The sequence below is a fragment of the Scyliorhinus torazame genome, chromosome 1, assembly GCF_047496885.1.
Source record: "Scyliorhinus torazame isolate Kashiwa2021f chromosome 1, sScyTor2.1, whole genome shotgun sequence".
Classification (NCBI taxonomy): domain Eukaryota; kingdom Metazoa; phylum Chordata; class Chondrichthyes; order Carcharhiniformes; family Scyliorhinidae; genus Scyliorhinus; species Scyliorhinus torazame.
Window position 1 is genome coordinate 174,652,079 of NC_092707.1, and position 23,253 is coordinate 174,675,331.

The 23,253-nt window shown below is 50.1% G+C and overlaps 1 protein-coding gene across 4 annotated transcripts in view; it reads right to left on the minus strand.

Annotated features, from left to right (window-relative positions):
* The window catches only part of LOC140417229 (bone morphogenetic protein 7-like), a 177,667-nt gene that overhangs the window by 14,384 nt on the left and 140,030 nt on the right, over positions 1-23,253 (minus strand). For all 4 annotated transcript variants that reach the window (XM_072501187.1, XM_072501186.1, XM_072501185.1 and 1 more), the window contains exon 3: positions 7,863-8,011. In XM_072501187.1, the coding sequence (XP_072357288.1) occupies positions 7,863-8,011 (149 nt within the window). The remainder of the gene's footprint in view (positions 1-7,862; positions 8,012-23,253) is intronic.

Here is a 23,253-nt window from a genome sequence, read left to right on the forward strand (position 1 = left end):
CCGCGCTGTTGGCCTCGCTCTGCATCACAAACCAGCTGTCAAGCCAACTGAGCTAAACCAGCCACTCTGAAACCACAAGGAGGTGCACTGCTGTGGCTGTAAAATGGTTGGCTGAGTTTTCCTCCCTCACTGAACAGCATTTGCTCTCCACAATCTTTAATATTATAATTGATGCTCATGGCAGTTTCAGCATATAATACAGAAAAGAGTCAGTCAGAACGAGGACGAGCTCGTGGGCCTGGCGGTGAGAGTGGAGCAGACCGAGGCTCTACACAAGAGGTGGGAGGGAAGACTCGAAGACCTGGAGAACAGGTCGAGGAGAAAGAATCTGCGAATCCTGGGTCTCCCTGAGGGAGTGGAGGGGGCCGATGCCGGGGCATACGCGAGCACGATGCTCGAGGCGATGATGGGCACGAAGGCCCCTTCGAGGCCGCTGGAGTTGGACAGGGCACATCGGGTGCTGGCGAAGAAGCCCCAGGCAAACGAGCCGCCAAGGGCGATGGTGGTGAGGTTCCACCGGTTCACGGACAGAGAGTGGTTCCTGAGATGGCCCAAGAAGGAGCGGAGCAGTAAGTGGGACAATGCAGAGATCCGAATATACCCGGACTGGAGCACGGAGGTTGCAAAGCGGAGAGCGGGTTTCAACCGGGCCAAAGCGGCGTTGTACCGGAAAGAAGTGAAATTCGGAATTCTGCAGCCAGCGCGACTGTGGGTCACATACAAGGGCCAACACTATTACTTCGAAACGCCTGAAGAGGCGTGGACCTTTGTACAAGCTGAAAAGTTGGACTCTAACTGAGGGTTTGTGAGGGTGGGGGGAATGTTTGAGGTTTGATGTGTGATGGTTGTTGTATATAGGGGGTCAATCACGAGCAGGAAATGTTACATGGGCTGGGGGAGAGAGACAAGGCCGCAACAGGAGCTGCGCCAGAGGGGGCAGAGTGGGCTTTGGAAAGCACGGGTTTTTTTCCCGCGCGCGGGAAGAAAGGCGGGAAGGGGAACGAAGGAATGCATATTGATTGGGAGACTCCCACATGGGGAGGTCAATGGGACGGCGGGGGAAGCCGGGGTCAGCAGGCGTTAGCTGACTTACGGGAGTGACATGGGGGGAGCAAAAAAGCTAGACAGGGGTCTAGCGGGGGGAGGGGGGGGAGAAGTGGGGGGGGAAAGGGTTGCTGCTGCACTGGCCGAAAGGGAATGGGACACAGACGAGGTGGTCGGAACGGGGGTCCCCCGTCTGGGGGACTGGAGGGGGAGGGAGGCGTGGACATGGGACTGGCCCAGAAAAGGAGATGGCTAGTCGGTTGGGGTGGGGGGGGGGGGGGGGGGGGGTAGAGAGCCCCTCCAATCCGGCTGTGGGGTGGGGGGGGGATGAGAGCTCCTCCAATCCGGCTGATAACGTGGAATGTGAGGGGCCTGAATGGGCCGGTGAAGAGGGCTCGAGTGTTCGCGCACTTAAAGGGACTGAAGGCAGACGTGGTCATGCTCCAAGAGACACACCTGAAGGTGGCAGACCAGGTCAGGTTAAGAAGGGGATGGGTAGGACAGGTATTCCACTCGGGACTGGACGCGAAGAATAGGGGGGTGGCAATATTGGTGGGAAAGCGGGTGTCATTTGAGGCCAAGACTATTGTAGCGGACAATGGAGGGCGATATGTAATGGTGAGCGGTAGGCTGCAAGGGACGTGGGCGGTGTTGGTAAACGTATACGCCCCGAACTGGGATGCTGCAGGATTCATGAAGCGCATGTTGGGGTGCATTCCGGACTTGGAGATAGGAGGCCTGATAATGGGAGGGGACTTAAATACAGTGTTGGATCCAGCACTGGATTGCTCCAAATCAAGGACTGGAAAGAGGCCGGTGGCGGCCAAGGTACTTAGGGGGTTTATGGATCAGATGGGGGGAGTGGACCCATGGCGGTTTGCAAGGCCGCAGGCCAGGGAATTTTCTTTCTTCTCCCATATCCACAAAGCCTACTCCCGGATAGATTTCTTTGTTCTGGGTAGGGCGCTCATCCCGAGGGTGGAGGGGACGGAGTATTCGGCCATAGCCGTTTCGGACCATGCCCCGCACTGGGTGGAACTGGAGCTGGGAGAGGAGAGGGACCAACGCCCGTTGTGGCGGCTGGATGCGGGACTGCTGGCGGACGAGGCGGTATGTGGGAAGGTGAGGGGGTGTATCGAAAGGTACTTGGAGGCCAACGACAACGGGGAGGTGCGGGTGGGGGTGGTATGGGAGGCATTGAAGGCGGTGATCAGGGGAGAGCTAATCTCCATTAGGGCTCATAGGGAGAAGACAGAGGGTATGGAAAGGGAGAGGTTAGTGAGGGAGATTTTGAGAGTGGACAGGAGATACGCAGAGGCCCCGGAGGAAAGATTACTTGGGGAAAGACGACGGCTCCAGATGGAGTTTGACCTGTTGGCCACAGGGAAGGCGGAGGCATAGTGGAGGAAAGCACACCAGCTCCGTAAGAGGATGGCAGCGAGGGAAATAGGGGGAGTCAAAGATGGAAGGGGAGCCACGGTTCGGAGTGAGACGAAAATAAACGAGGTATTTAACGCCTTTTATGAAGAGCTGCACAGATCCCAGCCCCCAGCGGGGGAAGAGGGGATGAGACGATTCCTAGATCAACTGAGATTCCTGAGGGTGGAGGAGCAAGAGGTGGCTGGTTTGGGGGCACCAATTGGGTTGGAGGAGCTGAGCAAGGGTTTGGGGAGTATGCAGGCGGGGAAGGCCCCGGGACTGGACGGATTCCCGGTGGAGTTCTACAGGAAGTACGTAGACCTGTTGGCCCTGCTACTGGTGAGGACCTTTAATGAGGCAAGAGAGGAGGGGACCCTGCCCCCGACAATGTCGGAAGCGACAATTTCTTTGATCCTAAAGCGGGACAAGGACCCACTGCAATGTGGATCGTACAGGCCGATCTCGCTCCTCAATGTGGATGCAAAGTTGCTGGCAAAGGTGCTGGCCACGAGGATCGAGGACTGTGTCCTTGGGGTAATCCATGAGGACCAGACGGGATTTGTAAAGGGCAGGCAACTAAACACCAATGAGCGGCGGCTCTTAAATGTGATAATGATGCCATCGGAGGAGGGAGAGGCGGAGATAGTGGCAGCTATGGACGCGGAGAAGGCCTTTGACTGAGTAGAGTGGGAGTGCCTCTGGGAGGTGCTGCGTAGGTTTGGGTTCGGGGGAGGGTTTATCAGTTGGGTTAAGCTCCTTTACAGAGCCCCGATGGCGAGTGTAGTGACGAACCGGCGGAGGTCGGAGTACTTTCGACTGTACCGAGGGACGAGGCAGGGGTGCCCCCTGTCCCCCCTGTTGTTCGCATTGGCGATCGAACCATTAGCCATGTCATTGAGGGAGTGTAATAAATGGAGGGGGGTGGTCCGAGGGGGAGAAGAGCACGGGTGTCGCTATATGCGGATGACCTGTTGCTGTACGTGGCGGATCCAATGGAGGGGATGGTGGAGGTCATGCAGACTCTAAGGGAGTTTGGGGAGTTTTCGGGCTATAAGCTCAATGTAGGTAAGAGTGAGCTCTTTGTATTACAGGCGGGGGACCAAGAAAGAGGGATAGGGGACCTACTGCTGAGGAGGGCGGAGGGGAGCCTTCGGTATCTGGGGATCCAGATAGCCAGGAGTTGGGGGATCCTACATAAACTGAATCTGACGAGGTTGGTGGAGCAAATGGAGGAGGATTTCAAAAGATGGGACATGCTACCGCTCTCGCTGGCGGGTAGAGTGCAGTCGGTCAAAATGGTGGTCCTTCCGAGGTTTCTGTTTGTGTTTCAGTGCCTTCCCATCGTGATCACGAAGGCCTTTTTTAAGAGAGTAGGCAGGAGTATTATGGGGTTTGTGTGGGCGAATAAGACCCCGAGAGTAAGGAGAGGGTTCCTGGAACGCAGTAGGGACCGAGGAGGGTTGGCGCTGCCAAACCTGGGGAGCTACTACTGGGCAGCAAATGTGGCGATGATCCGCAAGTGGGTTATGGAGGGAGAGGGGGCGGCATGGAAGAGAATGGAGATGGCGTCCTGTAAAGGAACGAGCCTGGGGGCGTTGGTGACGGCACCGCTACCGCTCTCGCCAACAAAGTATACCACGAGCCCGGTGGTGGCCGCAACGCTAAGGATCTGGGGCCAGTGGAGACGGCACCGTGGTGCAATGGGAGCATCGGTGTGGTCCCCGATCAGGGGTAACCACCGGTTTGTCCCGGGGAAGATGGACAGGGCGTTCCAGAGCTGGCATCGGGCGGGGATTGGAAGAATGAGGGACCTGTTCATCGACGGGACGTTTGCGAGCCTAGGGGCACTGGAGGAGAAGTTCGAGTGACCCCCGGGAAATGCCTTTAGATATATGCAGGTGAGGGCTTTGGTGAGGTGACAGGTGGGAATTCCCGTTGCTCCCGGCACAAGAAGTTCAAGATACGGTGATCTCGGGTGTATGGGTCGGGGAGGGCAAGGTGTCGGAAATACACCAGGAGTTGAAAGAAGAGGGGGAAGCGCTGGTAGAAGAGTTCAAGGGTAAATGGGAGGAGGAGCTGGGGGAGGAGATCGAGGAAGGTCTGTGGGCTGATGCCCTAGGTAAGGTTAATTCCTCCTCCTCGTGTGCCAGGCTCAGCCTGATACAATTTAAGGTGGTCCACAGAGCGCACTTGACGGAGGCGAGGTTGAGTAGGTTCTTAGGGGTGGAGGACAGATGTGGAAGGTGCTCAGGGAGCCCGGCGAACCATGTCCATATGTTTTGGTCATGCCCGGCACTGGAGGGGTTCTGGAGGAGTGGCGGGAGCAATATCTCAGGTGGTGTAAGTCCGGGTCAAGCCAAGCTGGGGGCTAGCAATATTTGGAGTGGTGGACGAACCGGGAGTGCAGGAGGCGAAAGAGGCCGGCATTCTGGCCTTTGCGTCCCTAGTAGCCCGGCGAAGGATCTTGCTAATGTGGAAGGAGGCGAAGCCCCCCAGCCTGGAGGCCTGGATAAATGATATGGCTGGGTTCCTAAAGTTGGAGAGGATAAAGTTTGCCTTGAGAGGGTCTGCGCAGGGGTTCTACAGGCGGTGGCAACCGTTCCTAGACTATCTCGCGGAGCGTTAGAGGAAGGTCGGTCGGCAGCAGCAGCAACCTTGGGGGTGGGGGTGGGGGGACGTCCTGGGAGGGGGGGGGGGGGGGTGGAAAGGAGGGACTGCCTGGGAGGGTGGATGAGCAAGAGATAACATGAAGGGTTGGGGAAACTGGCACGTACGGGTGAGGGCCAGTGTACAAAGTTGTGTAAATATATCATTTTGCCATGTATATATCTTGCTCTGCGCGATTTCTCTTTTTTTTTGATACGAGGGGGGGGGTTTATTGTTTGTAAGGGAGAAAAATTGTGTTAAAAAACTTTAAATAAATATATATATATTTTAAAAAATACGTAAAATTGGGATTCATAGCACCAAAATAGGGTCATCTTCAAACTGTACCTTCGAGCAGCAGGCTACGCTATTATGTTATTGGGTTGGAGTAGTTTCAGTAACTCCTGAAGATGGTTAGCTGCGAACACTAACTGCACTGTAGCATATTTACAGTTGAGAACACTCCCTGCTTCTTTCCGTCCTGTTATCTCCTCGGATCTCCCAGAACACATGTGTACATGTTGCTTCCTTCTCATGAGTACATGTTGCTTCCTTCTATGACACCACAGACTATTACAGTTAACCCTTTATGGGACTTAGTCGAGCATACTCCGTTGTACTATACAGGCTACAAAGTCCTGGTCTCAGCTGCACCTCCAGAAGAAGCATCATCAATTCACTCAAATCTGGGAGGGAAGCCAAGATGATCCATGTTACAGGACAGCTGCAGTGTTCCTCCTTGTGGATAGTTTCAGAATTGCATTGACAACCATCAAACAGCAGTCTTCCTGCTCTTTTCATGTGTCAGATACTGAGTGACAAAGAGAGAGTGTGGAAAGAAAAAGTCATGCCTTTTTAACAGTGACTTTATAGCACTTTTATAAATTCAGCATAATTTCTTGGTGGTACTTTTTGACTTCAAATGAATTAAATATAAAACCTTTGTCAGTGTAACAATGGCAAACTCATTGGCGGGGGCTTTCTGGTGCCGTTCGAGTTGGACGGGTTTGGTGACAGGAGGGGAAAATATTGCGAGAAGGCCAAAGTTGCATTTCTCATTGTCGCGATGCCCCCCCCCCCCCCCCCCCCCCCCCAGTGGCAGGTTGCATTACCCAACGTTCAATGTCAGGAACCTCACTATAATAAATGGTCATATAATTATCGGGCCCATATGGCGGATTCTTCTCCCCACGTCAAATAATCCATCCACGGCAGCATGATGTCAGAACGATGCGAAGCATGATTGGTCTCCGAAGCCATGCACCTGGCCAGCAGTACTCCCAGGGGAGCTCATGGGAGTGCAGTGCTGAGGGGGGAAAAAGGGTAGTTCCAGGGTGGTGCGCCTGGGTGAGCTTGTTGCCTTGCTGTGCGCTGGGGCAGACTTTAGAAATGGTGCCACAGGTCATCGAGTATCTGATTTGCTGGCTGGGCCGGCCAATCTGAGTCTTCCCCATCACAAATACATCGGGGAAGCTTCAATTTGTTTTCCGCAAAGTCCCACATTATATGTGGCAGAAAAAGCCACCATTGCAGTTGACAGATTCATAGGTTACATAGAATTTACAGTACAGAAGGAGGCCATTCGGCCCATCGAGTCTGCACCGGCTCTTGGAAAGAGCACCCTACCCAAGGTCCACACCTCCACCCTTTCCCCATAACCCAGTAACCCCAGCTAATCCCCATAACCCAGTAACCCCACCCAACACTAAGGGCAATTTTGGACACTAAGGGCAATTTATCATGGCCAATCCACCTAACCTGCACATCTTTGGACTGTGGGAGGAAACCGGAGCACACGGAGGAAACCCACGCACACACGGGGAGGATGTGCAGACGCCGCACAGACAGTGACCCAAGCCGGGAATCGAACCTGGGACCCTGGAGCTGTGAAGCAATTGTGCTATCCACAATGCTACCGTGCTGCCATTCGACGCCGCTTTTCCCATGCGACATCGGCCTTTGCTGATATCGGAGAAAATCCCGGCCACATTGTTAAGTTCGTATCAGTGTAAAGACTTAACCTTCGCTCCTCCCTCAAGCACTGGCCAAAACAAATAGGTCAGTGGCTAGGGATGAGTGGCTAAACCACAAAGCATAATCTTGTTTGGTTGTTTTGCTATTCATATGTGCTGTAGTGATTTTAAAAGTGTGAAAGAAAACTAAAACCTTTTTATTAAATTAGCACGGGGATATGCGGTTGGCACCTCTGCTGATTTTTATTTGGTGTGCTTTTAGAACATACTTCGAAGAAGCCCAATTGGAGATAATAACTGTTGAAAATAATCAAGACAAGGAGGCAGAACTGGCACTCACTGTTGCAGCCATGTTCCCACCCTTCAGTGCAGTGTGAATAAGCAGCTTTGGGAGTTAGTTCTCCCAGATGCTCAAAGCTGTATTGCTAATGAGTCAAGAGAGATAATCTGGTGTGATTACATGTGCTAATACACCAGATGTATAGTTGGTTAGGGACTATGTGCATCCTGAAATTGCCTTACAAACCAGGACATTTTCATTTTGGAATAAATGAGGATTGAATCAATGACAGATTAAAACAGTCACTTTAAATTAACATTTCCATTCTAGGACTGTTCTGGGATAAGAACCTATAATATAAAATTTAGGGGGAGAGCTACCATGCCAAGGAAATTGTGTACGACCGATACTCAATAATAACAATGCAATTGTAGAGCATGTGTGATGAATAGGTGGCTTAGATCCTGGAACATACTGCGTGTCACAATTAAATACAATACCTTCCGCAGTCTCCACACAAAGGCGGAGGCCCAGATTATAACGAGGATTCATCAGCCAATCATTACTGGTTGCTGTGATATCAAACTCCAGCCACCCCTCTTCCGTGGGCCACACTTCTTGATTGTCCAATAGGAGGAGCTCTGGTTCTCTGCAAGTGAAAGAAAATGAAATAAAATCAATTTGGGCCAGACATGTAGGATCTTAAATAATATCCTGATGTGACCTCGTAAACAACACAACAGCCGGAATTCCCCGGTCGTTGTGATTCACTTTTCCTGTTGGAAGCACACCTCTGACCCACGGGTTTTCCGGATGTGTGGGGTGGTTACAATGGGAAATCCCATTGGCAGGAAGACAGAATCCCACCGTCAGTGAACGGCGCGCGGAAAAAAAGGGTGGCTGCAGGACCTGAGGATCCAGCACAACTTATACTTATACAACACCTTTAACATAATAAAACATCCTCAGGCACTTCACAGGAAACATTATATAGAATATGACACTGAGCCACATGAGGAGATATAAAGTCAGATGACCAGAAATTCTGTGTAGGGTTTTCCAGTCCCCTCGCGGTGAGTTTTCCGGCCCACTCCTCTACAACTATCCAATCCTAGTAACCCTCTTTCATTAATCCAGCCTCTGACTCTCTGAGCAATCCACTAAGGGGCATTCTAGTTTTGTAAAACATATAAATTACATTAGCAATCAACACTTTTCAAGTTAAAACAATATTTCATTTTACAATCTCCTTTTTTTACAATCTGCTCCTCCTTAATTCTGGCCTCTTGAGTATTCTAGATTTTACTTATGCCACTATAGGTGGCCAAGTTTTCAGTTGCCTGAGGGAATTAGTGAGAGAAATATAGAGGAGCTGGGCAGAGCAGGAGCATGGTTAACCAAACAAGTTAGGATAGAGAATAATAATGAATACATTTGAAAGGGCAATTCAGCGGGACAGTCCAAAACAGTAAATGTGAGGAGCTCATGGGCTTCTTTGCAACTAATATTGAAACCATCTGTTTAGCTGCCTCTGCTGCTTCCTTCCCTTCCCGGAGCCCGCAGAGCCAAACTTCCCCAAAAGATCCCCCAACCCTAGCCCTGAACTAGCTTCCTTCGCTCTAGTTTCTCGCCCATCACCCCTAATGACTGCTTCGAGCTCATCTTGTCCATGAGATCCAACTCCTGCTGCCTCAAATCTCTTCCTGACAAACTCCTGAACACCCAACTTCCCTTCCTGACCTCCATGTTCTTGTATTGTCAATAGTTCCTTCTCTTCATGTACTGTTCCCCACCCTTTCACATCTGCTCACTTCACTATCCTCCTTATAATATTCTCACTGACCCCACTGTTCATGCAAACAACTGCCCCATCTCCAACCATCTCTTCCTCTCCAAAGTCCCTCGACAAAGTCCTGGTCACATTGCAGATTTATATCCGTCTTTCCCTCAACTCCATGTTCAAGCACCTCCAATCAGATTACCACTCCCACAACAGCACTGAAACAGCCCTTAATAAAGGTAAACTATCCCTCCTAAATGTGGCAGACTATCCCTCCGAAAGGCAAGAAACTGTCCCCCCTAAAGGTGATAAACTGTCCCTTTTCAGCCTTCTTGACCTGTCCAACACATTCCATATGGTTGGTGACATAATTCAGCTCCAACAGGCAGTTTAGTTGGATTGATCTCATCTGGTTCCATTCTGACCTATCCATTCGTAGCCAAGTTCCATTCTTATCTATCCATATGTATAATCTCCTGCAATGTCTTCTCTTTCTGTTCTTAACTCCTGGGTCCACCAAGAATCTATCCTCGACTTCCTCACCCCGCAACACCTTCAATACCTCAACATCTTCACTCGAAAACATAGGTTCCACATGTATGTTGACGACACCCAGCGCATTGTCAGTCCTCTTGACCTTTTCACTATCTCTCACCCCTGATATCCAATGAGAAGTAGTTTTCTCCAACTAAATATTGAGATAATTGGGATAATTTCCTTCAATCCCTACCACTAACTCACTTTCTACACCAGCTGATTCACCCTTTGCAACTTTGACGTCTTTTTTAGAACTGCAGTGAGCTTCAGACTGCCTATTGATCCCATCACCAAGACTGGCGACTTGCATGTCACCTGTCTTCTATCCTTGCCTCAGATTATCTGCTGCTGAAACCATCATCAATTCCTTTGTTACCTCTGGACTTGACCATTTCAATGTCTCCCATTTTCTACCCTCCATAAACCTGCACTCATCCAAAACTATGTTGCCCATATCCTAACTCACACCAGGTTCTTGCTGACTTGCATTGGCTCCCAGTCTGGCAACACCTCCATTTTAAAGTCTTCATCCTTGTTTTCAAATGCCTCTGTGGATTTCCCCCTCCCGATCTCCAATATTTCCTTCAGCATCCTCCAACCATCCAAAATCTCTGCATTCCTTCAATTCTGGCCTCTTGCGCATCTCTAATTTTTATCTCTCCACCATTGGCAGCTGGGTTTTTAAGATCAGGAATCCTCTCTCTAAACTTCTCTGCCGTTCTAGGTCTCTTTCCTATTTTAAGACCTTTCTTAAAATCTACCTCTTCATCTGTTCTCCTTTCTTTAAGTGCCAAACTTTCTTTGGTAGCACTTCTGTGAAGTGCCTTGCGATGTTCAAGCCATTACATGAGTGCAAATAGTTGTTACTGGAGGGTGGAGTCAGTTAGCTCAGTTGGCCGGACAGCGGGTTTGTGATACGGAGTGACACCAACAGTGTGTGTTCAATTCCTGTACTGGCTGAAGTTATTCGTGAAGGCCCCACCTTCTCAACCTTGCTCCTCTCCGGAGGTGTGGTGCCCCTCAGGTTAAATCACCACCAATCAGCTCTCAAAGGGGAGAGCAGCCTATGGTCCTCTGGGACTGTGGCGACATTCACTTGAAGAGCAAATGGAAGATGAGCACCAAATAGGATGCATGTGGTCGCCATTAAGAAAGTCAAATTGAAAAGACAATCCACTGGCCCCTTGAAAATTAAAGAAATGTATGGAGATTACAGTCACAAATATGCTTTTGTGAGAGTTTTCTTGAATATTCTATTATGCTTTCAAAGCAGTATTTAGTCCTGAACATTACTTTATCAAATTGTTTTGAGAAGGAGCTCTAAACAACCATGCACGCGGGCAGAATTAACTAATGGATTCTGATTGCTGTTATTTGCAGAGCTCCAGGTTCAAGTACTGAAGCGATGAAGTGACAGAAAGTGCTGAGTGTGGCACCTCAGATTAAAGTATGCTTTATCACAGGGCATAGATTGGCAAATGAATGGAATCTCTCATGTAGTTAACACAAGCTGTCAACTGAAGACTGAGATGAATCCAGCGATATTCCAGAGACACATTCAGTTACTATCTCAAGCTGAAGCTTTTCTGACCTATAGTACGGTTCAGGGTCATCCTGTTAACATTGGAGAATGTGTTTCATAAACCATACTTAGCAGCTACCAATGCTTTGGGGGGTGGGCTGGAGTTGAAGGGAGTCTAGGTTTCTCCTGCCTACCTTGATGTTTGATAATATTATTCACAGTTATGAGCTAAAAATATTTTGTTAAAAAGAACGGACTCCCCCATGCACTCGACAGCATCCAAAGCAGCTGCTCAGACTCCAGTTGTCATAACCTTGCCAAGTTTCTCCTAAGTAACAATCTCAAGCTCTAGTACTCCTGACTATCTCCTTCATTTCAACCCTGCCTCTGTTTCATCCTCAAACCTCCAGCAAACCCCTGCTCAGCAACTGACAATTCTTGGCATTACTGCCAGCCGTTTCCTCACAGCTATATTTTAAAGGCACTGCATTTTTACGTCCAGCATATTTCATTGTAATAAACCTCAACCCTGCAGTTTTTAGTTGTCCTTTCTTGATTGACCCCTTGAGGAGTGTAGCAACATTTTGATGTGAATTAAAAATCTAACAAGGTTGCTGTTTTCTTTTCTTTGACTAATTCAATAATAAAATACTTTAATATTCAAACTTTATTCAGCAATTGGGACATACGTGCTCTCATCTGAACATTTATCATTTTAAAGCACCGATTGTGGGAACGGGTTTCATGTGATGTGAGCGCGGGAATGGCTGCATTTTCGTGATCTCTAGCACTATTTACCTTCAAAATGTTTTTTTTTCCTGATGCGCATCTCATAATTACTTGCTTTCACTGCATGTGTCTTGTACTATGTCTCTGGCAGATTCTGGCTACATTTTGGCGATGAGGTGCGAAGTCAAAAAATCTTCGTTAGATTGAGGCAGTCAGAGGCGGCAGAGGTGAGACCCAGCTTGCGGTGGTGGTTTTGCCGGGGAGCGGGTCTATGCCTTGGCGGTGCTATTGGCATCAAGATGTTGGCTGCCATTGTGAATGATGTTTTGGATGATTTGCTCCATCGCGCAGGCTGTTGGTGCTCATTTAGATAAACTGTGAAATGCCCTTGAGAGAACAGTGGAAGAAGAGGAGAGAATTCTATTGCTCGCTGGAGTAATCTCCTTGTTGAGGGCTCGCCTTTGGTCTTTGCAAATCCTGTTGCATGGTAGGTCGTTTATCCTGACTGATCTGGGGAGTTGGATCTGTGATGTTCTTGTTGGATGGCCTGATTTATATTACAAGAACACTTGTAGCTAAAGCTATAAACAATTTATTAACATTAACTGTGGGTCAAATATATACAAACAACTGATGAATAACAGTATGAACATGCACAAGCAAACTCTCTCCCTGCTCCTTAGTCAGTCTGAGGTCATCTGAGTTTAACATTCACTTATATACTAATGAGACTCCTAGTGGTCAGTCAGTGAATTACAACACAACCATGATATCACTACAGGTCCAGACGGGGTGTGTTCATGCACTTGGTTCTTTGAGGGGAGCAGGGAACAAGTTCCCAGCCGAATTTGAGAATTAGCTGCCATGCTTTCGCATTCTCAACTTGAAGGCTGGGCATTTGAGTTTGATGGCGCACATTTTATCTGGTTTCTGAGGCCTGGGGTCGCTCGTACAATCCGACCACTCGTCTTGCATTGTCTTGTCATCGATTCTTGTCGAGGGGAGTTGGAGGCAGCTGGACACGTTGGTTCATCGCCTCCCACAGGGGCCGAGGTTCCTTGCCTCTTGGACAGCGGGATGATGATATGGTGGAGGTGAAGGTACTTCATTCGATGGAGATTTGGAGGGATCCTGAATGCTGCTCGATGGTCCTGTCATGGCTTTGGCCTTTCCAGACTCCACAGATGGTGTTATAATCCTGCAGTTTGTCAATAATCCTGAACCTTATTCCCTTGGGACTATGCTGCTGGTTTCATGTTATTGTCTTTTTTCCTGACAAGGGTGTACGATATGTAAGCACAAAGGCTGTGGTCACCTGTTATCCTGATGTGGCAAAAACAATACTGAGTCGATGGGGGTGCAATGAAGTTTGTGCATAGTCTTGTCTTTTTTTCCCTCTTAGTAGACTTCAGTAAGGCCTTTGACAAGGTCCCTCATGGCAGACTGGTACAAAAGATTAAGTCACACGGGATCAGAGGTGAGCTGGCAAGATGGATACAGAATTGGCTAGGTCATAGAAGGCAGAGAGTAGCAATGGAAGGGTGCATTTCTTTTTTTTATAAACATTTTATTGAGGTATTTATGGTTTTATAACAACAAAGAAGAAACAATGTGCATGCAAATATAAACATAGTGCAAAAGCCGTCTTCCTCCCTCACAGGTCCCACCTTTACTAACACCCTACTCTAAACTAAAAGGAAAATCTGTACAAACTGTATAGTTGCTTGTTGGGAATGATGTTTCCCGGGGTGTTTCTTTGCTGTACCCTACTTTGATACAAGTTTGAATAAAATGCGTTTAAAAAAAAAAAGAAAATCGCCACCTCTGGACTTGGTGCCACCCTTGTTTTCAACACCTTGGACATGACACCCGCAAACCCCTGCCAGAATCCCCTAAGCTTCGGGCATGCCCAGAACATATGGACATGGTTCGCTGGCCCTCCCGCACATCTTGCGCACCTATCTTCTACCCCAAAGAACCTGTTCATCCGGGCCACTGTCATGTGGGCCCGGCGAACGATCTTAAACTGTATCAGGCTGAGCCTGGCACATGATGTGGACACGTTGACTCTACTCAACGCATCCGCCCAGAGACCATCCTCTATCTCTCCTCCTAACTCCTCTTCCCATTTGCGTTTCAACCCCTCGGTCTGCGTCTCCTCTGACCCCATGAGCTCCTTGTAAATGTCAGAAACCCTCCCTTCTCCCACCCATATTTCGGAAACTACCCTGTCCCGTATCCCCCTTGGTGGTAGGAGTGGGAAGGTTGAGACCTGCCTGCGTAGGAAGTTCCGCGCCTGCAGGTACCTAAACTCATTCCCACCCGTCAATTCAAATTTCTCCTCCAACTCCCTTAGGCTGAAAAAGCTCCCATCTATAAACATATCTCAAATCCTCTCAATCCCTGCTCTCTGCCATCTCCGGAACCCTCAATCCAGCCTTCCTGGGGCAAACCGGTGGTTATTGCAGATTAGAGACCAGACCGATGCTCCCTCCGCTCCCACATGTCGCCTCCATTGCCCCCAGACTCTCAGGGCCGCCACCACCACGGGGCTGGTGGAGTACCGTGCCGGCGGGAACAGCAGAGGCGTCGTTACCAATACCTCCAAACTAGTGCCCTTGCATGATGCCGTCTCCACTCTCTCCCACACCGACCCGACCCCCACCGTGGCTATATTCACCGCCCAATAATAATTACTGAAGTTCGGCAGCGCCAGCCCCCCCCCCCCCCCCCCCCCCCCCCCCCCACCAATCTGGCTCGCTCCAGCATCCCCTTTTTTCCTTTTTTATTCGCGGGGTCTTACCCGCCCATACAAAGTCAGTGATTACCTTATTGACCCGTTTAAAGAAGGCCCGCGGAATAAAGATGGGGAGACACTGAAACACGAACAGGAATCTCGGGAGGACCATCATTTTCACTGTCTGCACCCTCCCAGCTAGTGAAAATGGGAGTGCGTCCCACCTTCGGAAATCGTCCTTCATTTGGTCTACTAGGCGGGCCAGATTTAACTTGTGTAGCCGTTCCCATTCCCGCGCCATCTGGTTGCCTAGGTACCCTACCACCCTAAACGGCAGCTTCCCCAATCGCCTCTCCTGCCCCCTTGCCTCGATCGCAAACATCTCACTTTTCCCCATATCCAGTTATAACCCGAAAATTGGCCAAAGTCCCCCAGAATCCTCATAATTTCTTCCATCCCTTCTAGTGGGTCCGAAACATATAGGAGCAGGTGGTCTGCATATAGCGAGACTCTGTGTTCCATTCCCCCCCCACCGGACCAGCCCCTTCCAGCCCCTTGAGGCTCTCAGCACAATTGCCAGCGGCTCTATGGCCAGCACAAACAACAGTGGGGAGAGGGGGCATCCCTGTCTCGTCCCCCGGTGCAGCCTGAAATAGTCCGATGTTAACCTGTTCATCTGTACGCTCGCGACAGGAGCCTGATGCAGCAGTCTGACCCAGTCAGTGAAGTCCCGCCCAAATCCAAACCGCTCCAGTACCTCCCACAGATATTCCCATTCCACCCGGTCAAATGCCTTCTCTGTGTACATTGCGACCACTACCTCCACGTCCCTATCTTCTGGGGGCATCATGATCACATTTAGCAACCTTTTTATGTTGGCCGCCAACTGCCCACCCTTAACGAATCTCGTCTGGTCCTCCCCAATCACGCCGGAATGCACTCTTCAATCCTAGAGGACAAGATTTTGGCCAACAGTTTGGCGTCTACGTTTAGTAGGGAGATCGGCCTGTAGGAACCGCATAGCTCCGGGTACTTGTCCCGCTTCAGGATCAATGAGATAGTGGCCTGTGACATCGTCGGGGGAAGCACTGTGATATGGTACGAATTAAGTAATGGCATGATGGGAAAACTGGTCAATGGGAAGACTGGTCAAAAAGTTTGATACTATTCAAGAAAGACTGAAACTACTCATTCCAGCTCCCCAGGCCCAGGTAAAGAATGCTGCCCCAGCCATTTTCAGAGCTGTATGGCCATAGGCCAACTCTGCATAACTTGAAGTCTGAAAAGATCAGCGAAGGTCGAGCCATTCCAAAACACCGGACCTCGGCAACTCCTGATAAAACTAACTCGTTATAACCCAGGGCCGTGGAATTTAAAACAAAGATAAGTTCAGGAAGAAACAAGTCTATTTTGACCTTTCAATGTTCCCTCCGAGGACTAAATAATGGTATGAGTGATATGACCAAACATGGTCTGGTCTTTGCTTCCGTTTGTATTTCCGATCAAACTCCTGACCATACTGTTGTCACATAATCTTGATAAAGTTAATGTATAAATATTAAGCTAATTCTCCGCAAAGCGCGGAACTTGTGACAGACTGAGCAGTTTTGTTGACTGCCCTCTTACTTCAAGTTTCAGCCATTACTGCATGCAGTTGTTTTCGAAAATAAAGCTTGTTATTCTGTCTTAACGAGTGTGTTGAATTTTTCTCTCACAGAAGCGAAAATATTGACTTTCACAGCACCCCATGCTCCCTTGCCTCATTAAATGTCCTCATCAGCAGCGACCCCAATATCCCAGAGAACTTTTTATAAAACTCCACTGGGTACCCATCCGGCCCCGGGGTTTTACCCGACTGCATGGCCTTCAGCCCCTCTGCTATTTCCTCCAACCCGATCGGGGCCCCCAGCCCTTCTACCAACCCCCGTCCACCTTCGGGAACTTCAACCCCCCTAAAAATTGCCTCATCCCCTTCGGCCCAGCTGGAGGTTCCGACTCATACAACCTGCTGTAAAATTCCTTAAACGCCTTATTTACCCCTGCTGAATCTCCGACCAGGTTCCCGTCCCCGTCCTTTACTTTCCCTATGACCCTGGCAGCCTTCCTCTTTTTGAGCTGCTGCGCGAGCATTCTGCTGGCCTTCTCTCCGTATTCATAAATCGCCCCTTTCGCCTTCCTCAGCTGCTCCACCGCCTTCCCTGTAGTTAACAAGCCAAACTCCGCCTGTAGCCTCCGTCGCTCCCTTAGAAGCCCTGCCTCTGGGGTCTCTGCATACCTCCTGTCGACCTGCAGTATCTCCTTTATCAGTCGGTCCGTCTCAGCTCTGTCTGCCTTCTCCCTGTGAGCCCGTATCGAGATCAGTTCCTCTCTAACCACCGCCTTCAATGCCTCCCAGACCACCGCTGCCGAAACTTCATCCATGTCGTGGTTCGGGATCTTCCCCATCATCCTCTTTATGAACTCCACATCATCCAAATTTGGCGCGTGCACATTCACGAGTACCACCGGCAGCCCCTCCAGCTTCCCACTAACCATAATGTACCAACCTCCCACATCCGCAACTATTCTTCCCGCCTCGAATGACACTCGCCTGTTAATCAGGATCGCGACCCCTCAGGCAGTGGAGAAATGGCTTGGGACCCGCTCTGCCTGGGAACCCCCCCTCTGGTCAGCTACGCTCGGGTAGGGCACACACGGCATTGGTCGCCGTCCTACCCGGGGACTCCATCCAACTCTTACCCGTCGCGGCCCATACACACCTCATTTCGGAAAATTTGGTTCAAAAAGTTTTGTTTTGTTTCAGGTAACCCTTAGGTTGCCAACCACATGCTATTTACATCCTCAAACATTGGGATGGTAAATTGCACAGTCTGCGAGACGGCTCGCACTGGTTCATAATTTGTATGTGTGGCTTGTCCTGAAATTTGGTTTTTGAAAAAATAAATGAGGGAGTCACACATAGTGACCAATTATAAAGGGAGTAATTGGCACTAAAGGACAGACAGGCTATCGTACGAGATATTAACACAAGGTAGTAACAGACACTATGCTTGATCACACAGAACTCCAGAAGCTCCAGGACCGGAGAAGAGAAGAGAAGAGAAGTGAAGTGAAAGAAGAAGAACCATGAGGACATCCTCCGTGTGGTTCATCGTTATAATGGACATTTGGTTGCGCGTGAACGCGAACCCCTTGACCTCACCTCCCCCAGCCGTTAATGATTCACTTCCCCACAGTACCCAGAGCCCAGTCACAAGCGACACCGCACCATCTTGGTGTGACAGGTTTATAACCTGGTATTCCCTGTCCTACGTTTTAGAATCCCTATTGGTATTGGCGATCCTCTGCTGCATCGTGCAGACTATTCATCTGAGGAAATGGAGAAGGAGAGCCTACCGCGCTCGCACCCTGGTATATAGAATAAGATCCCCTATTTTCGGATACGACCCCGACCCCCGCGATCTATAATAAAGAGCATTCATTTGCGTTTTGTTGTAAATAAAGAAATGTTCATGAGCAATTGTACATTCCTGAGCTTGACTGCCAAGCCAGGAAAATGTGTATAAAACTGCTATGATTTTGTTTGTATGGTTTAGGAAGTTAGTGTGCTTCGCGTTAGGATCACAAGGAGGGTGTGTAGCCACCTGAGTTGGCCAAGTCCCGATTTAAAATGGTGAACGGCAAAGGCTGAAGGGAAATTCAGCCAACACAGGCAGAAACCAGCAGGTGCAGGTTTGCTGTGTATTTAACTCTGCAAAGGCCCAGACAGCATCGATACTAGCAGCCATCTGCATAATAATGTAGCAACCATCTACATACTAATAAGCAATCCCCAGGAACAATAGCAACATTTGGGGCAAACAAAACTAAGCCAGACTCCCCGGCGCCAGCAGGAGCCAACACAAAAGAGGTTAACGAACACCTCAAGACCGCCCATCGATCAGGGAACCGCTCCAGTATTGGAGAAATCGAACCAAGCGATTGGAACGAAGTCCAATCACCTAGAACCAGGTACAAGGTCCGCCCCGAAAGGCGGGAAGCCCCTGGGGACTATAAAGTTAAGCCCCCAAGTTCAAATCGTTCTTCTTGACCGGGTCACCCAGCAACGCGAACCAACATTGACCGTGACCGGTTCAACTGCCGCCGAGAGATCGTAAGTCTTTAGTCAACGCTCGCTACGAGATAGGTGCTCCTAGCTACCAATCCGTACCAACTTCGAATCCCGCAGACTCAGAACCCGAATGAAAGGCCATTTGTTTCCCTGACCTGGTGGGCCAGTCCGAAGTTAAGTATAGGCCTGTTAGTCATAGAAGTAGCTTAGACGTAGAATTTGTGCATGAGTAGCGATTACTGTGTATAATAAATGTGCTTTGATTTAAATCTTACTAATTGGTGTATTGAGTTATTGGTCATTACTCAAACTTGAACCCGTGGCGGTATCATAAAGATACCTGGCGACTCAAGAACAAAGGTAATAAAACAGAGCCAAGTTAACCAACCAAAAGTTAGCAACATGGATCAACGGGAAGTTAGCAACATGGATCAGCTAAGTCTGGAGTACAATATTTGAATCTTCTGAGCCTCTGGAACAGGGGTCGGTGCTGCGTTGATATATGCTTCAAAACAAGCTAGCCAGTGCTGGAAGTCCTTTCTGGCGTCACTTGCATGTGGATCCAGCTGCAGTCAATCTGGTTTAATCCGGAGGTCCATCTTCTGAATCTGATACTAATAAATTGAGGCACGATCAATTTGACTGGAGACGAAGTTGAATCCAAACCGAGGCTTTATTAGTATCAGATGTGTGGCCTCCCACAGCAGCTGACGAAGTGTCTGCGAGCTGGAGGACACGCATATTTATAACCCGGCTCCTGGGCAGAGCCAGCATGCAGGGGCCCAGGTGAACCTGTAGTGCAGGTTCTACCGTGCAATCTCTAATATCAGAACACAATGGTTTCCCACAAGCTGAAAGTTCCTTAACATTCCAGCAGGCTTTGCAAATTTCTCTTTTGCAGGAGTGTGCCGCTCGGGTGTACAGGAACTCCAGGGAATGGAGGAAAATGTTGTCCGATGCCTCCCTGTCAACACCCTTCTGCAACTGGACTGCCGTGATGCTGCAGCCCAGCATTCTCGAGGCCCAGAGCCACACCGCACACCCTCTCTGGATTTTGTAAATGTTGACTTCGCCCCCTGAGAGAAGTGTGATGCTGGGGTCGCCGAGACTGCTGGCAGCATGATGGACAACGCCCTGGACGAGGTAGGCGCCGGCCCTATGCTAGGACCCTACATTTGGACGACCCTGAAAAAGCTGGATACAGTCAGAAATACAGCTGACCTGTGTGGCTGCAAGCCGGGTGGCCCCTATTCCTATTCCTGTGCGGATCAATGGACACTTAATCCAACTGGATACGGGTACTGCTGTCTCAGTGGTGTTGAGCCACATGTTCTACCGGATCCGACATGGGGTGAGTCAATTGTTATTGGCAGATATGGCCAGCTGCATTGCCACTTATACAGGGGAGCGTTTGGCTATAGTGGGCTCCACAGTCGCCCAGTGGTCTACGGGTGTCAGCCGCTACATTTTCCCCTCATTGTCGTACAGGGGGATGGTCCCAAACTGCTGGGTCGGGATTGGCTGCACCATTTGCGGACAGACTGTCAACATGTCCCACAAGTGGAGACAGAGGGCTTATACACGGTACTACGAAGGTTCCCTGATGTTTTCAGGCCCGGCCTTGGGAGAATTAAAGGGGCCGTGGTGAAAATCCAAGTGGATCCGTGGGCCAGGCGCCGTTTTTTCCATGCTCAACCGGTCTTTTATGCTCTTGCCGGTAAGTCTGAGGACAAACTGCAGTGATTGGAGAGCCTCGGTATAATTCAGCCGGTTCGTTTCGCTGACTGGGCATCGCCAGTGGTTCCGGTGATGAAACCGGACCAGACTGTCCACTTTTGTGACGATTACAAGTTAACAGTCAATGCAGCTTCCCGTTTAGACCGATACTGCTACCTCGAATTGAAGATGAAAATCGTTTATTGTCACAAGTGGGCTTCAAATGAAGTTACTGTGAAAAGCCCCTAGTCGCCACATTCCGGCACCTGTGCCAGATCTCTACACCAAGCTGGCAGGTGGTGATACGTTTAGCAAGTTAGATATGAGCAATGCTTATTTACAGCTTGATTTGGACAAGACTGTGAGACAATATGTTACTATCAATATTCATAAAAGGATCGTACGAGTACACTCGACTTTCATTTGGTGCATCCTCGGCTTGTGCCGTGGTTTAACACATAATGGAAGGCATATTAAGAGGTTTCCTGCATGTTGCCATCTTTAAAAAATATATTTATTAAAGTTTTTTAACACAATTTTTCTCCCTTACAGACAATAACCTCCCCCCCGTAACAAAAAAAAACCAAGAAATCGCGCAGAGCAAGATATATACATGGCAAAATGATATATTTACACAGCTTTGTACACTGGCCCTCACCCGTACGTGCCAGTTTCCCCAACCCTTCATGTTATCTCTTGCTCATCCACCCTCCCAGGCAGTCCCCCCTTTCCCCCCACCCTCCCAGGACGTCCCCACCAGCTCCCCCCCCCTCCCCCCCAAGGTTGCTGCTGCTGCTGACCGACCTTCCTCTAACGCTCCGCGAGATAGTCTAGGAACGGTTGCCACCGCCTGTAGAACCCCTGCGCAGACCCTCTCGAGGCGAACTTAATCCTCTCCAACTTTAGGAACCCAGCCATATCATTTATCCAGGCCTCCAGGCTGGGGGGCTTCGCCTCCTTCCACATTAGCAAGATCCTTCGCCGGGCTACGAGGGACGCAAAGGCCAGAATGCCGGCCTCTTTCGCCTCCTGCACTCCCGGTTCGTCCACTACTCCGAATATTGCTATCCCCCAGCTTGGCTTGACCTGGACTTTCACCACCTGAGATATTGCTCCCGCCACTCCTCTCCAGAACCCCTCCAGTGCCGGGCATGACCAAAACATATGGACATGGTAATGCCTCCAATGTCGCACAGATTCCACTATGGCTTGGGCTTCCTATTCCACTGAGGAGTGGCGGATTTCTGAAGCGTGGAGGGTTCGGGAGAAAAAGGCCACGGGTCTGCCCGCTTGGTTAAGGGTGGCCGCTAGAGCTACGTCGGAGGCGTCGCTCTCGACCTGGAAGGGGAGGGACTCATCGATGGCGCGCATCGTGGCCTTTGCGATATCCGCTTTGATGCGGCTGAAGGCCTGGCAAGCCTCTGTCGACAGAGGGAAGGTCGTGGTCTGTATTAGGGGGCGGGCCTTGTCTGCGTACTGGGGGACCCACTGGGCGTAGTATAAAAAAACCCCAGGCAGCGTTTCAGGGCTTTTGAGCAGTGCGGGAGGGGAAATTCCATGAGGGCGCGCATACGTTCGGGGTCGGGGCCTATTATCCCATTGCGCACTACGTAGCCCAGAATGGCTAGCCGGTTGGTGCTAAAAACGCACTTGTCCTCGTTGTACGTGAGGTTCAAGGCTTTGACGGTCTGGAGGAATTTTTGGAGGTTGGCGTCGTGGTCCTGCTGGTCGTGGCCGCAGATGGTTACATTGTCGAGATACGGGAACGTGGCCCGCAACCCATGTTGATCAACCATTCGGTCCATCTCCCGTTGGAAGACCGAGACCCCGTTTGTGACGCCAAATGGGACCCTTAGGAAATGGTATAATCGCCTGTCTGCCTCGAAGGCTGTGTACTTGCGGTCACTTGGGCGGATGGGGAGCTGATGGTAGGCGGACTTGAGGTCCACGGTGGAGAAGACTTTATATTGGGCAATCCGATTGACCATGTCGGATATGCGGGGGAGAGGGTACGCGTCTAGTTGTGTGTACCTGTTGATGGTCTGGCTATAGTCTATGACCATCCTTTGTTTCTCCCCTGTCTTCACTACTACCACCTGTGCTCTCCAGGGACTATTGCTGGCCTGGATTATGCCTTCCTTTAGTAGCCGCTGGACTTCGGACCGAATGAAGGTCCGGTCCTGGGCGCTGTACCGTCTGCTCCTAGTGGCGACGGGTTTGCAATCCGGGGTGAGGTTCTGAAACAAGGACGGGGGTTGCACCTTGAGGGTTGCGAGGCCGCAGATAGTGAGTGGGGGTATTGGGCCACCGAATTTGAACGTAAGGCTCTGTAGATTGCACTGGAAATCTAATCCCAGTAAGGTGGGGGCGCAGAGTTGGGGAAGGACGTGTAGTTTGTAGTTTTTGAACTCCCTCCCCTGCACCGTTAGGGTAACTATGCAGAAACCTTTGATCTGTACGGAGTGGGATCCTGCAGCTAGGGAAATCTTTTGTGCGCTGGGATAGGTGGTCAAGGAACAGCGTCTTACCGTGTTGGGGTGGATAAAGCTCTCCGTGCTCCCGGAGTCGACTAGGCATGGTGTCTCGTGGCCGTTTATTAGCACCGTTGTCGTCGTCGTCTGGAGTGTCCGGGGTCGAGCTTGATCGAGCGTTATTGAAGCGAGACGTGGTTGTAGTAGTGGAGTGTCTTCCTCGAACCCCGTGGAGCCGTCGACACTGGGGTCCGTTGTTGCCGTCCAAGATGGCGGCGGGGGCGGACA